This window comes from Globicephala melas, chromosome 15 (genome assembly GCF_963455315.2).
Source record: "Globicephala melas chromosome 15, mGloMel1.2, whole genome shotgun sequence".
In the NCBI taxonomy this organism is placed as follows: Eukaryota; Metazoa; Chordata; class Mammalia; order Artiodactyla; family Delphinidae; genus Globicephala; species Globicephala melas.
The window spans coordinates 30,015,145-30,031,223 of record NC_083328.1 but is presented as its reverse complement, the minus strand read 5'-3'; the positions used below and the strand labels follow the sequence as shown (position 1 = coordinate 30,031,223).

General features: G+C 44.3%; 1 protein-coding gene across 2 annotated transcripts in view; it reads right to left on the bottom strand.

Moving 5' to 3' along the window:
- Window positions 1–1,109: 1,109 nt before the first annotated feature.
- The window catches only part of GRIN2A (glutamate ionotropic receptor NMDA type subunit 2A), a 375,899-nt gene continuing 360,929 nt past the window's right edge, over window positions 1,110–16,079 (bottom strand). Inside the window, exons 14-15 of one of the 2 annotated variants that reach the window (XM_060284168.1) lie at window positions 11,429–12,605; window positions 1,110–10,778 (exon numbers count right to left, since the gene is read on the bottom strand). In XM_060284168.1, the coding sequence (XP_060140151.1) occupies window positions 10,765–10,778; window positions 11,429–12,605 (1,191 nt within the window). In that variant the 3' untranslated portion in view covers window positions 1,110–10,764. Of the gene's footprint in view, window positions 12,606–16,079 lie in introns of both variants that reach the window. The other variant, XM_030883795.2, reaches the window with a different exon arrangement.

Here is a 16,079-nt window from a genome sequence, read left to right as displayed (position 1 = left end):
ACGTGGAGGAGACCAGCATTCCAGGAAGGAAGAATAGCATGAGTGAAGGCATGGAACCCCGAGAGCTCAGTGTCTTTGGAGAGGAGCAGAGAGACGTTAGGTGCATACGGCACGTGGTAGGAAGGGGTTTGTGGGGATTGGAAGACTTTGTGTGCCGGGCTATGGAATCCGGGCTTTCCCTTTGGGTCATTTGTTTTAAGCTGAAGATTTTAAGTAAAGGAGAGGTAGAGTGAACAAGGTCAGATTTTTTAGAAATGTCATTTGATCTAGGGATGGGAGTTATCACATGAAAATTAAATCTAGATTTAGTAAGGAGGGACTCGATTATAGAAAAATTATTGCAAGGAGGAGAAAGGGACTATTGCAACAGGGGGAGGAGGACTATTGGAATAGGGGGAATGCTCCGACTATAAGCTCTGCAGGCGCCTCACGAGTTAGGTAAAAGGAGCGCTTCTTTTATAGGAGGGAGTAAACAAAACTGGACAGAACAGGGTGTGGGGATGTGAGATGAACGGGAGTGGTGGGATTGGATAGTAGCAGACCCAAAGGTCTGAGCCCCGCCTATTCCCAGGAGGAGGCTGTGAGCTGGCTCTGGCTGCTCAACAAGCATTTTGCTCCAATTGATCAGTGAGAACAAGAATGTCCGCTAATCGTTTATGAGGCAAGGATTGGGGATTTGGAGGCTCTGTGTCTGGCCTTGGCATGGAGAAGGGGGGCACCCATGGGTCATATCGAAGTCATATGGAGAAGGGTGGTCCTTTGCAGTCAGCTGTTGCCTGGGATACAAAAGGAGAGGAGGTCTTTAACCAGCACTCTTTTCCAGAAACATAAGTCACAGGGCTCGGTGAAGTCCAACGTTATCAGAGTCAGTGCTGCAAGTGTGGGAACTGCACAGGAAGATGCGATCTAGGTTAGGGACAGTGGCAAATCTTGCCAGTAAAACCCTGAAGCCAAGTCCTGTATTCTTCCCGATTCCATGCTCCCCCCTCCACTCCTCCATTGCACAAAGGAGGAAATAAGTGATTTTCCCCTTTGTACAAACACTAAGCCCGCCCGAAACGTTAGTGACGCCCTCAACCGCAGCAGCAACAACAAAGACCACAACTCCATTTCTCATTTTCATATCAATTGGCAGAAATTATCTTTATTAGAAAAATGAAATTCTCCTGTATTTACATTTTTACACGATATGACTGGGCACTTTTGTTGCCTCGGGAGTTATGTACATATCAGTTTGCACACATATTTCAAACCCCATTCCTTAAGACAGCTGATAACACGCTGAACAAAAATAAAAGACGTACTACAAGGAGACAACCATAGTATATACTTCCTCTATCATAGAAAGGTGTTAAGCAAACGTATAATTTTGTAGCTATGCTTGGAAATATTTAATACACTTATTAGCACTTCCTCATGCAGTGGATTAAAACATGACAGGTATAAACTGTTACGGTTGGTAAGTGAACATCTTATTCCCAGATGAAAACCACTGAGTAGAGAACACAGCTTGCTTGGGGCTCCTCCATACAAGAGATCGAGCCAGTTCTGATGTGGGTTTTAGACTGTTTGAATGTAGCTGTGAATGGAAACCCTCTGCACAAGGACTTCAAACCCATCCATGTTGGGTTAAAAATGAACTCAGACACGGACCTTTCAAGCTGCTTAATTCAATTCCTTTCTTGTGAGTAATGACCAGCTTGTGTATTATTATGCAACGAGTCTTATAACACGAGTGAAAGACGGACAGTTTACCCTCTTTTTCTGGGTGAGAAGGCCATTATTTACGATGTTTATGATCTGCTTCTTTTTCAAGCCACCAATTAACTCACCTAATTCTTTCTGAATATTCAGCTTGAAATATATAGACTATACATAAACATACGCACATTCTATTGTGATATACTACATTGAATTATCCTGACTACATAATCTGGAAAGTATACGCTTTTAAATTTGTTTTAGCAAGGGAGTGAACAAGATTAAGATTCATAGTTAAAAACAACTGTTAAAGAAATACTTTGGGACCCTCAGGCTTGGAAGGCATCTGAGCCATATCTAGCCATGTAATTAGTTGTATTGAGTAGCTTACTGAATTTTCTATGAAAATGTTACTCTTGACCTAATTTCTTATTTGAAAAAAAATAAATAATTGACATCCTTTCCCGGGGAAAAATTTGAGAAACATAAATGTTACAAGTGCCACTTTCATCTTCCCAAATCCATCAGGATTTTCAAAGATGATCACCTGAATTTGACCCCAAATAGTCATCTGAACCTTTAGTTTCTACCCTGGAACATTTACTTAATGGTCATGGCCTCAGAGCTGTGTCTACAAACCTTATAAACTAAAGATTAAAAAAAAAAAAGATTTGAAAAGTCAATACTGTTCATTTGTTTGAATTAGCTTAACTGAGAATAGAAATAATTCAATAAGTCTTAGACGGCTAATGTAAAAACCTCGGTCTAATTCAAAAGCCTATGATTGTTCTTCATGGAAAAATTGACAATGTTTTTATATTTCTGGACCTTCACTATTTGCTCAGCTATCAATAGTCTTTGATTTGAGCCCTTTAAAAGCTTGAAACAGCAAAATGTCCGATCAATGAGAAGCATTTAAAATGTCAAAGACAAACTTATGTTTGCTAGAGAACAATTAACCTTATTAATTTAAAAGGCAGCTGTGGTATTGGCTACTTGTTATATTAATATCCTTTTGAAGGCTCATCTTAAATCCTTCCCAAAGGTGTGAGAGAGAATTAACTGGAAGAGGTTATGACCCAGGGCTACTGCTAATGAGGAATGTTCTCAGAATTGCAAAAACGCAAACTCATTGTTTCACAAATGTAGTAGATAAGAGGGATTTATGAGTGATAATCTGTTTGGTCTTGTTTGTCTCTATGTACTGATGACACTTTTTTGGAGGAGGTTAATCTGAGAAATGACTCCATTTTCAACAGGTTGGTCCCTGCTCCCTGGAGAGTTGTGTGCTTTGAAATACGGCCGCAGTGAAGAGAGAACCACTGGCCAAATTGTTCTTTTGAGTGTTCCAGTTTCTGCAAAGCTCAGCGTCCCTGGGAGAATGTTGTCATGCACTTGTAGACCCAACAGGATCTCAAAATAGCTATGAAATAATAATAACCTTTCTGTCTTAAGAGACTTTACTGCCAGCTTGAAAGATATAAAGGGCTAGAGCATTTCTCAGGGACCAGGACGACCTTACATTAGGTTAAAGGACCCCCAGAGGGGGTGGAATCACAGAACCTCTCCGGGAAACATTCCTTCAAACCCCGCTCAGTTTCCTCATCTATAAAATGGTCCTAATGTGTCCCACCTCACAGTAAATAAAATGCCAGGAGAGAGAGGCGTGGCTTAGAACATGGGAGCGGGGGTTCAAGAAGGAATGCGTCATTGCCTCAGGGTCATCGCGTACACAGTGTATTACACACTACATCATTTTAGACTCCTAGAGAGCCTGGTGGAAATATTCCAATTGGACATTCTTTAATGAGATAAACCAAACAAGCATTCAGTGGTGCAACAGTTATCTTGATGTCAATGACCAGGAAAGTATCTCTAAGACAATTTGAAAAAAATAGAACAGACTAAGAAGGGAAAAAAAATCTTAATAGCTGCCCCTCAGTCATACTGATTACCAAACTCTTGATCATTTATGCAAAAACTTTATTTTCAATTCCCTGTCACACCTCTGAACCTCATTCTGTCTGCTTGGCAAAGACAAGCAACAGAAGGGTGCAAAGAGCATGCCCTTTCTGAAAATGGGCCACAATGTTTAGGAGAGCGTTAATGGGGGCCACAAGGCAGTGTGTGTGTGTGTGTGTGTGTGGTGTGTGTGTGTGTGTGCAACCGCACATATGTGAGAGCATATTGTTTGCATATGTTTAATGGAATTATCCCTGATATCTACTAAGAAAGAGAAGAGATATTAGGAAGGGGATATTTAAGATTAGGCACATGCTAAGTAGAGAAAATAACTCCCCAGGAACCAAAAAAAGTAAGTGCTGAGTGCAAGCATTCAGGGGAGAGACACATACAGCATTCAAGTCTCAGAAGGGACCATGAACAGAGGTGGGGTCCCGGGAGTTTTCAACACACCCCAAACCAGACGACGAGGGGTAGGACACCAACCGACTTCCTCACCACAGAGGCTGAAACTCAAGCAATAGCCCCAGGGACCTCAAAACAGAATATCTCTTTTCCTGACTTCTATTCTGACCTCCCTGGAGGAGATCAGGCACTTTGAGACTATGCCTAATATTACAGATTTATTAGCGGATTCTGTGGCTGATGAGGCTGAAACCAATCTGAGCCTGTTTCCTTATCTGTAAAGTGGGAGCAATCATACTTAACATCCTAAGGTTATTTTGAGGATTGCATTCTAGGACACGCCTAGAATACAGTCTACACTCAATGTAGATATATTTTGATATTTCCAAATTCAGGTGCTGAACCAAGGTGTGTCCTTGGGATGAACAGATAATCCAACGTTCCAGTAACGTACAGAATAGGATGGACAGAGAAAAAATAAGCTCCCTTTCCACCCCACCATCTTGCTGAAACACACCTTGACCCCTTTTGCCATCTCCTTGTCCCATCTTCTCTCCAGGCACCTGATGTGTTCTCTTTTGCCAGCCACAACACGAGGCACTTGGGACTCAACAGGAATTCTCTCTACTTCCCTCCCTGATACATTTATACCCTGAACTACCCAAAGTATTCTTCACAAGTCAAAAACGAAACCAAACAAAAAAAGGTTTCAGAAAATAGTCTTTTTACATCATGGTCTATTTCCCAATCCTTTGAGGATTTTTTTCCACAACCTTTTCTTAAAGCACAGGTCACAAAGCAGGGCTGGGAGGAGGCATGATTTGGCAACGGTTGGAGAACTGAATGGAACCAGATCCAAGGCTGCCTGTGTAAAACCCGAGAAGGGCAAGTTTGTTCACCTGATCAGATGCTCCTGGGTTCCCTAAGTACTATCTTTGAAGGTTGAAATGATCAAGGGCATCTCCAGGAACAACAACTAGATTCTCTAAAGTTACTTGGGAGTGAGCCTAGGGAAGGGATTGTCTGTCAGTTTGTTTGTTTGAGCATGGAATCAGATAAATTATTATCTCCTGACAAAAACTTTATTTATCATTTCCAGTTTTTTCATGTAGTCTATGTTTGCATTTCATGGGTCCTCAGCTATCTTTTGCATTAGGGAACTGAAGTTCTAGACCATACACTACTTATGGGAAGAGACTGTACTTTCTATTCCCTTTGCAGCTCCCCAATCCCAAATTGTCCTTAAAAGGAGAGTGGATACTCAGTCAGGCTCCATCAGCTAATCAGTGTCCTATGTTCATCCCTGGCTCATGAGAAATATAACAATATTATCGCAGTGATCACTGCCAGCTTTCAACTTTGGTTTGAGGTTTTAAACTATATCCCTTATCAACTCTTCCCAGGGAACAGGTAGGTCCCTGAAAAAAAGTTTCTCTTCTCCAGGACTCTGAAGCAGGAGGTTTTGGGGAGCTTAAAGGAAAACCACATTCAGAGAGGGATGCGTGGGTCTGTATAAGGCAAAAGGCAAAGATAGCCAGGTCAGTTCTCTTAGGTTCTCTGGCTCTGATCCCAGAGGTACTCAGGGGAGCACTCCTGTGAGAAACCTAGGAACGAGTTAGCCTGGAAAGGGGGACCAAGCTAGGAACTGGACCAGGAAGTCTCGGGTTCTAGACCTGACAACCTGACAATCTTATACAGATGACTACCGCCCCTTTGGAATTTCATTTTCTCTTAATTTTCCCATCTCCCTTCCCCTCCCGCCAAACCTTGGTGTAGTTCTATAAGTTCTGGCTTTCTAAGACCCTTCTGGGCAGGCACCTTTAGCTGATACTATACTGAGTACTTCCGGGCACAGAAAGAGTGTGGGCGGGGGAAGAGGAGGAGTTTAAACAGGAAATACGCCCTTTGATGGGTTTACAGAAATCACATACATGTCCGTATCAGCACTGCAAAAGTGAGCAGAATACATCCCACACCCCTAACCCCAGATATATATATTTTTAATAAGGGGCCAAGAACTCCAACACCCAAATCCCACTTGGGCTCCATTATCCTCCCTAGAACTGAGATAATTTTTTTTAGAAAAACAGTGCCCTCTTTACATAAATATCATCCCATCAATAACCAGAATGGGTTTTCCATGTGTTAATATCATTATCACCATTTAAATTTTAACATAAACTTTACATTATATACAATTTTATTTGGATAATACACTTACTTGTGAATTGTAGTAACCAAGCATGTATATTATATACATGTGTACATGAGCATTTATATTCACAGGATAAGTGCATTTGATCATCTCTGATCTCTACCAAGTGGCAAGCTGACCTCCTCTGATACAATAAGATATGAACAAAGAATAATGTAAAGGGATTGAATGGAAAAGGGCAACTGCATATTGGGAGAACTTTTCAAGTACAGACCCCACGTAACCTCTCATTAAGCACTTGCAACCCTGTTTACCAAGAGAAGATTGGGTAACCAGAAAGGTCTAGTTTTATCTCAAGTGAAAATAAACACTGCTTTTCAAATGAAAATTGCCTTTAAGTCGTATTAAATACCAACCACTGAGTTCAGCTTTCACCTATTCAGTTTTGGTTTTTGTTGGTGTGGGTCTTTCCCTTGAAGTCCAATTATGTCTACTCTAGCTGTGCTTAATACAAACAGGCTCTATTTCAGAAACAACTCATGTCCCCCTTTTAAGAATTCATACACAACAGTTACGCACAAAGAAACAGTACAGGGTTTGCATAAAGTTAATGAATATATTCAGCTCTTCTGAAAGATATTTAGGTTTCTCAACTTAGTATTTATTTAGGTCTTAAACCGCAAGGGATTTCAGTGCAAGCTATTTATTTATATGACAACTGATTATTAAGGCTGCACTTTTTAAGTTTGAAGGAGATAAATTTTTAATCACCATTTAACTAACACCAACTTTTTTTCTTTTTCATTAGCAATTCCATCTGCAAAGAATTCGGGGCATTTGTCATTTCCTGAGAAGGATGCAGAATATTAAACACACATCAGTGGTAGCCATATGCAGATGCAGAATATTACCACTGCACATCAGCGGTACACATATCAAATAGAATAAACAATGTACGACTGCGTGGCCGCCGTGGATCCTTCGACTAATTAACTGCCTTGGCTAGAGTCCCATTTAAGTGAAACTATTTCATTTGTAAACAAGGTGTAATTTTCTTTTTTCTCCCCTGAAAATAGGCGTGAATTGATTTGACTGATTTTGCTGCAATGGGTGAATTTTAATGCTTTCATCAGAGAACCTATGTATGAACACTTCTCAGGCACCTTATGAAACAGGGAAGAGAAAACCGGCTATAAGCCATGAGACAGTGCTGGCTACAAAAATGCAGTGAGATTTGCAAAGGACACAGACTAATGAGTAGGGTGATTATAATCCTGCACCTCTCACGGAAGCCTCACTGGCAGAAAAGTAGACCCACTGGTGACCTGCCCTCTCAGAGCATTAAAACTAGAGGTGGCCTAAGAACTTGCAGGTGTAAGGATAATGGAAACAATTTTCCAAAAACCCAAAGGTTTCCCAGAGTAGAATTCGCATCCTAGAAGACTCTCCTCATACACAGAATATTTTAAGTTGGTTGCATGTGCATACTGTTACCTATCTGAGGACTAGTTGGGTCCTTCTCAAGGGGAGAAAACCATTTGGAGTTAATGCAATATTACGGATGCCGGTTCCGACTTGAGTCAGAGGAAACTCCGGCACACATTTGGGTTCAGAGATTCTGGATCCTTGGCATCAACAAATCTAAGGACTCAGAGCCTAGACGTGTCAGAGGAACCCTCTGTAACGAACCCATAGTTCAGGGCCTCCTATGTAATTCTTCTCGCCTCCTGTACTGTAGGTGTGATTTACTGTTGGATGTTATATTCCTGCTACTCTTTCTCCAAAGAACTGAAATGACTTGGATTACCTCTGAATAGCTCAACATCACTACCTTTCACTTGGAAAGTGACCGTCTCATCAACGGTCGATTGTCTGAAGTTTGGGATCATCACTATTAAGAGTCAGTGAATTTGTGGAGGAAGGAAATGGTATTTATTACATAGCATCCAATCCTAGTTATTTTTTTTAAAACACTTTAGGCATTAAAGGAAGTGTATACTTTTTTTCACTACATTACTGTCGGTTCTTCCCAAAGCCATGTTTTTAGTCTCTATACCCAGGGAGGCATGGGGTTCATAGCAGAACGAATGCTGGTATTAGAAGAAGGGTTTTTGGTCTATGGGGTCATTCCAAGTGTAATTCTCACCCTCCCTGGAGATCTCTGCCATATTTGGCAGCTCCCTGGTTTGGAGGACACTGGAGGAAGACACACAGCCTCTTTAGGCTGGCGATGTACCGCTCTTCTGTATTCTGGGGAGACTTTTCAATTCATTTCATGTCAAGACATGCCAGTCTTGTGAGGAAATGGAGGTGATCCTGGCTGGGGCTGTACAGGTCTAGAATGAAGTGGAAGGGCAAAGGCAGTAAATTCTAAAAAATGATATGGTCACAGGTGTGTCTAAGATTAGAAATTGGGGGGACTATTCCGGGTCTTTCAATCTAGGCTTCTCCATTCTCTTGAGGCAGTAAAGGTGGAACATCCAAGAAATAAAATGCAACATGCAAGCGCGCTCCTCCTCAGCACCTGGTTGGCCCCTTCTGCCTCTCGACCTCAAAGACTTTCTCACCCACTGCCTCCCTCTGCCTCTCTACCACTGACCCTGAACTTTACCGCAACCACTTTTCATCATTAGAGGAATATTGTAGGTCAGGTGCACTTTCTCAAAGAGGGAGCCACTCAGTGAATCCTCAAGCTCTAAGAGAATTATTCCTGGCACCTGCCCACTCATGGGAAAGCATTGCCTACGAAACAGAACACAGCATGACTAAAAGAAACAGGATAACTTTTCAACCTGCCATTCTGTCCCCTCCTCTGGGAACCCGAGCAAAACGCAGGAGGAAACCAGGAAGTGGTCAGGCTCGTTTACATTAGCCTAGGGCTTCTGTAACATGACACCACAACAGACCCAGGTGCCCTGCAAAATGGGTGGCTACTTAGCCCAAGCTTTTCAGGGATATTCATGTATTTAAAACACACAATTATTGGATTAGAACGATATAAAGTGTTCAATTAATATGGCTGTGGGTTTCATCATATTTAATTTTTAAACTAGAAAATTCTTGTCTGATGAAGTATCATAACAACTGCCTTAATTCTGGGGGGCCACACTGCATGTACCAGGCACTGTGCTAAGAGCTTCTCACGCATAAAGAGTCCCTACCCTTCCCCCAAGGTTTACAAAATGAGTATCATCTCATATCATTTATGCACAGGTTTGAGTAGAGTGAGAATGGAGGTGGCTCGGGAATGACAAATGCTTCGAGGAATTTTTCATCTCCCGTTGGTGCTAGTGAGGCAGTTTGCCTCCAATACAGTGACTATTTCAGAAGAGAGAAATCACTTGTCCCACTGAAGTTTATCCACAATTTGGAGGCTGCTCAGGGTAGATGCATGAGTGTCTCTCATGTTTTGAAGGCTTTTGATTTAAGGAAGTGGGGCTGGAGACGAGTGTCCAGCTGAATTTCAGGACGTGAAGGAAGATAACCCTACAGCCATGCTGGCCTTCAGCAGACGGATGGCCTTTTAGTTCTTAAGGATCGCAGTACACATATGGCTGCTGGCACATGCCACCACATTCACCACACTGGGAACAGCAACACGCAATGAAACGCCACCATGGTGATTCGGGGACTGAACGAGTGATGGTTACTTTGCGGGGGAAGGGTAACAGATACTATACAACCCTGAGTCATCACCAGAAGGGGGAAATGCAAACTTACGTACACAGGAGTCTTCGGGATAAACTACAACGGCCGCTGTGTCATAGACAGAAGATCCACGCTTACACGGTATTGAAGACACAAATGTGTGAGTTTATGCAGCTCTGAACAAGACCATCGAAGCCAAGGGTGAGAGAGTGTCTGTGAAATACACAAATCGACATCCAAAGGGATTCCGGTAGCTCTCTGCCTGAGGGCCCTTCTGGCCTTTTACTCCAGATGTGTCTTGGAAATGGACTACAGTGAAGCTAGCAGAGTGACCACAAACACACTGATGTGCTACTCCTTGGGGGAGCCTGGAGTTCTGGGGTTGGGCCGGGGCTGTGATGGAAGGCATAACAATAAAGCTGGACCAGTTATAAATCCAAACTTCCTAATCTCTTGCACGTGTCAATCCCGCTACAGTGCAGATGCATTCTTGTTTTGTCTGTGTCAGATTTACAGGCATACCATATTGCTTACTCTGTATTAGAGAAACCATTAGGCATTTCTGATGAGGAAATTACATGGTGGACTGGCCTTAATGGAATTTGGAATATAGGAAATCATCACATCACCATTGGCATCCAACGCGTCATTATTGCCAGCATACCTAGCGGGCATGTCCAGGAGACTTGCCCTTTTATGGGTTGATTTTTGGTTAAGGACTCACCTATCTGGTATCTGCCACGCTCAGCACACACCTCACAAGATTCCTTGAGTGGAAGACTGTGGCATGGAGCCATGTGCAAAAGAACCAACAGAAAAATACCTTCCTAAATCCTCTTGCTCTTGCAGGGCACTATTGGACATCCAACATTTATCCTCCGGAACGTTGGCCATTAACTATGTTTCCCTATAGATAAAACATTAATGGAAGGTTTTAAACATCGGATTCAATACTAGGCATTTTCTTGTACACGCGTCTATTGCTGCAGGAATTTAAAACCCTGGGGGCAGAGTACATTTTATTCTTATTTGCAGCATAAGGCATAACATGCTCCGAAATATACACATCGCTGTGGCCTCTACTGTCCCTGGAACAGTATGATGCCGTCGACCTCAAGGACGATCGGAGATAGCTGTCATTCACTGCCTGGGATGGCAGCGAGTGTTTATAAGGGTCCGAGGGGCACCTCCCAATAACTAAGCGTTGGTCATCCCCATAGGAGTGGAGGAAAGGGTTATCGGAGGTGTGGTCTGGCAAGAGAGACTTGCTCCGTTTGCTGACCTCCAGACCCTGGGGGAAAAGGGAGCCTTTGTTCCCCGAGAGTTTGCTGGCGGGGACACTAAAGAGACTCCCGTACAAGTTTCCCTCCAGAAGCCGCTCCCTGTCCTTGAGGCTTATGCTCCGGGAGGGCCTGCTAAGGTCCAACTCCCTGGGTTTGTCGAGGATGTTATCGTAGGAATGCTGCCGGCTAATCCTCAGCTTGTTCTTTTGGAACTGGAGGGCGCTGCTCTGTGCCCAGTCCTGCTGGTAGACCTCCTCCTGGGTAGCTGGGTTACCTGTCTCCTGAAGCATCTGGTCTTCGTCAATGTCATAGAGGTTCCCCATCCGTAGGCAGGAGTCGCATTTGAAGGGGGACCTCATGGTGAAGTGGCCTGAATAGGTGGGCAGGTTGGACAGGCAGCTCCTGCAGTGCGTGGAGTTCTGCCGGTACCGGTCGCTGCCCTCGCTGTGAGGGGAACTCTTGTCTTTCAAGGTGAAGTGCTTGGAGTAGAGTTTATACTGGTCATTGTTGGGGAGCCCATCTTCATCGTGCAGGGGACTCCTGTTCATGGGCAGTGTGGAGTCCCCCTTGCGGAAACTGTCACTATGGTCCTGGTAGACATTGGAGAAGTCCACGTTCTCGGGAAGGGCCACGTTTTCGACAAACTGGGGAGGATCGAGGTGGAAACTGGCCTCCCTCTCCCCATCAATGGTGTAGATCTTGTCCCTGGGGGAGCTCGCTTTGGTTTTCAGGTAGGAGCGCTCGACCTCGCTGCAGTCCTTGGGGTACTTGGAGGCCACTGACCTTTTGAAGTTGTCCTTGGCCTTGTGGTTCTTACTGTTGTCAGGCTCCCGGTGGCACGTGGCCCGGCTCGAAGTTTCTGAGATGTCCGAGTGGGCCACCTCTTCTGGAAGGTACCTAGGACTCTTTAGGGAGTAGCTCCTGTTCTCCACGGTTCCCTCATCCCTCTGGGAGACTGGGTTCTGGGTCAGCGAATCTTGGCGTAGAGATTCCATGGATTTCTTCCAAAGCTGCCGGGGCCTGGAGTTCCCTTTGGATTCCGTGCTCACGGCCACCTCCACTGTGTTAGGGTTAGACTCATTGAGAGTCAGAGGGTGCTGGCCCTGGAACACATAGTTGTTGAGGTTATCCTTGTGCCTGTTGGCCATGAAGGTTTGCAGTTCATTCATGTTGTCCCCAAAAATGCTGTCTTTCCCCTGAAAGGACCTGTTGTCTGAATATACCAAGTTTCCCTTATCTGAAACCATGTCCATGATGAGGGATCCTCTTTGAATGAAGTCAGCAGCTCTTTTGGGGGAATCCATTCTTGAGGAGTTCACGTTGGACAAGTTGGAAATGTTTTTGGCTGACCGAAGGAGTTTTAACATGTTGCTCTGGGATCCGGTCAGATTGAAGTCTGGAGACTTCTTCTTTTCTTCAATGTGCACCCCGTGAATGCAGCTGTAAATGCCCTGTGGGGAGGAGCACAAAACACCATCCTCAGCAGTAAGGACATGAAACCATTTCACACCTGAACTGTACCTGCAAAGGTGAGACATGACCTTCCTATAGGAGTCCTGGAGAAACAGTGAGATCCAATCTGAATCCTGATAATGCTTCTTAAATGTATGAGACCAGTGGCAAAGCATCAGGCGTATCTTGTCGCTCTGGCACAAGATATCAAGATTATCTGACACTTTTGCCAATAGTCATACATAGAGTTTGAGAAAAAATATCCACTAATCCTCAAAGAACTCTAAGGGTCTCAGCACCTCCAAACTGGTGTGTAAGGATTTGGTTGACCCTCCCAACACCCCAGTCACCAACCCTTACTTTTATTAAAGTTTCCCAGGATCATCTTTGGACTTTGGATACCAGAGAGTCAGCTATTGACAAACAAACTGAGTCAGCATACAAGGATCACCAATCGCTGATTCCTCTGGGGAATTACTTCTACCCCTACACTGAAGCCATCAATTAAAGCGTGAGACCCAATATTTATCTGAAGGAAATAAAAACACTAAAAAAATATACATGCACCCCAATGTTCATCACACCATTATTTACAGTAGCCAAGATATGGAAGCAACTGAAGTGTCCATTGATAGAGGAATAGAAAAGAAGATGTGGTATGTACACACAGACACACAGACACACACACACTGGAATAGTACTCAGCCATAAAAAAGAATGAAATCTTGCCATTTGTGACAACATAGATGGGCCTAGAGGGTATTATGCTGAGATCAGTCAGACAGAGAAAGACAAATGCCACATGATTTCACTTATATGTGGAATCTAAAACCAAAACAAATGAACAGCCATAACAAAACAAAACCAGATTCAACAGAAACAGAGAACAAACTGGTAGTTGCCAAAGGGGAGGGGGTTAGACAGATGGGTGAAACCGGTGAAGGGGATTAAGAGGTAAAATCTTCAGCTTTAAGATAAATAAGTCATGGGAATATAATGTACAGTATAGAAAATATAGTCAATAATATTCTAATAACTTTGTATGTGATAGATGGTAACTAAAGTTATTATGGTGATTATTTCATAATGTATAAAAATACTGAGTCACTATGTAGTACACCTGATATACAATATTGTAAGCCAATTATACTTCAAGTTAAAACCTCTGGAACAGTCTCTCCCAGCTCCACCCCCCCGACAAAAAGAAGAAGAAGACCTGAGACCCATGTGTGGTCAATCAGACATCTTTTGGAGGAATAGACGTAGATGGTGGGATAAAAGAACATCATATGGTTTGAACCCCTGGAGCTCCCTTCTTGGACTTTTCACTTACACGCTCAATATATATATATATTCTTTGTGTTTTGGCTGTGTGAGAATTTGTTGAGCATAGTTAGAGTTTTAGTTACTAAGAAGAGTGGAGAGTCCTGATGACGCGGTGATGCTGCATTTAAATCCATCCAGGGAACTGAATGACTGAGGGACTTGGGGGTAGCTCAGATATAAGCACCCCATCCATACAGCTCTTGTTTTCCACTCCACCTTCTTCCTGTCTTAAAAATAACTGTTGGGTTTCCCTGGTGGTGCAGTTGTTGAGAGTCCGCCTGCCGATGCAGGGGACACGGGTTCGTGCCCCAGTCCGGGAAGATCCCACATGCTGCGGAGCGGCTGGTCCCGTGAGCCATGGCCGCTGAGCCTGTGCGTCCAGAGCCTGTGCTCCGCAGCGGGAGAGGCCACAACAGTGAGAGGCCCGCGTATCGCAAAAAAACCCCACAAAAAACCAAAACTGTTTACTTTTCCTTGAAAGTACCTCAGGGGCAGAGCTCTCGATTCATTCTACAATAACAGGCAAAAGAGCGTCAGTGGTGTTGTGATTCGTGCTCCTCCCTTCCCCACTCCTGCCCCCAGATTTTGGCCGCGGTACCTAAAGGGAACAATTCGGTCCAGGCTGCAGGATTTGACCTGGTCCTCCCAAGACTGACAGGGAGCCGGCCCAAGACGGGGTTTGTTTGTAAAAGGGATGCGGTAGCTGCTGCTGACTTTGGCATAAACTGGTGGGGACTATGGGTTGGTAACTCTGGACTCTTACAGCGGCTCCATCAATTCCCCATGGTGGGGATGCACTGAACCTGCAGGGATGCTCACAGAACTGTGACAGCCTCAACCTGTTTGCACTGCTGCGTTTTTCTTGTAGTTTTCTAGAGACAGTCTCCACTCCGTCGAGGAACAGTAAACAGAAAAGCCTACAGTTGTATACTTGAGCTTCTCTTTCTCTGACCCCCTTCAACCCCAGGCTGCACGGTGAAGGCTCCCTGAGGCCAAGGCCCTGGCATCGGGCACTTTGCACCTGCTGCAGCCTTACCTTTAGTCTCTTTCTCGATGCTGTGCGGTCTCCTTCCCTGTTCCCTCCCAGGAAGCAGCGTCTCCTCTTTGCTTCCAGGGCTGCTGGACGTCAAAATCACACACACACTGTGTATTTCACATAGCACCGTGCTTTTGAATCTTTTATGTTAACGTATGCCTTCCCTGTCCAATTGAGTAATGTAATAATCTCCTACAGTGACCTAGAGGGATTCTGCTACTACGGGTGGAAATCAGTGTGTCTCCTACACGTTTGAACCAGCCAAGATCATAGCCTTTTTTTCCTGTTGCTAGCATTACAAAAACACTAGTTTTTAAATTTTTTCTAACTTTGCAATTTTATTTTAATGAGCTCCCCTCCTCCTTTTAGAGACTCTGAGAACTTGCTTCCACCCTTCGCCATCAGGGCAGTGTGCTCTCGCCCGCCAAGATGAGCTGGTCGTCTCTGTATTTGCAGGAGGCCCACATAGCTGCGCTATGTTTCAGGAGCAGAGAGGATGGCTGCTGACTGCTTTTTCTCATCCCTGGTTTCCGCTGGGACTCACACAACACAGCTAAGGCAGTTCCCAGGTGCTGATCTGCCTGGCAAAGCTTCGGGAAGGAGTCAACGTGGTGCCTGTACCCCAGGTTTGGATGAAAGTGTTCACCAACTAAGTTGACCCATCTTCCAGATGTGCTGGTGAGGAGGTGGGATGTGTATTACAGAAGGATGGGAAGAGCCAGAGACCTGGAACCCACTGGAAATGAGCCCCAGCTCCATCCTTTTTTAGCTCTGTGACCTTGGCTGAGCAACTACGTGTTTTTGGGCCTCAAGTTCCACATCTGTAAGATGGGAATCATACACTCTAAGGTGGGTACAAGGGCAAGACCTGATAATGCAAGCAAGCACCTGACATGGAAGGGGCTCCACAAATGCTAGTGGGTGAGCTGCTCAGTCATCCCCCATGTGCCCTCCCTGTTGGTCACCTCACCTCTCTCTCCTCACACTAGTACGAGCACACAGCGCCCGTTTGATCGAAGCTGGAGGTTTGCTCTGGAAAGCACTGCGGCTTTCTAATTAGATAAGTTGCCTAAATCCTACCTCGGGAGCCAAATCCCTGGGCTGGAGTTTC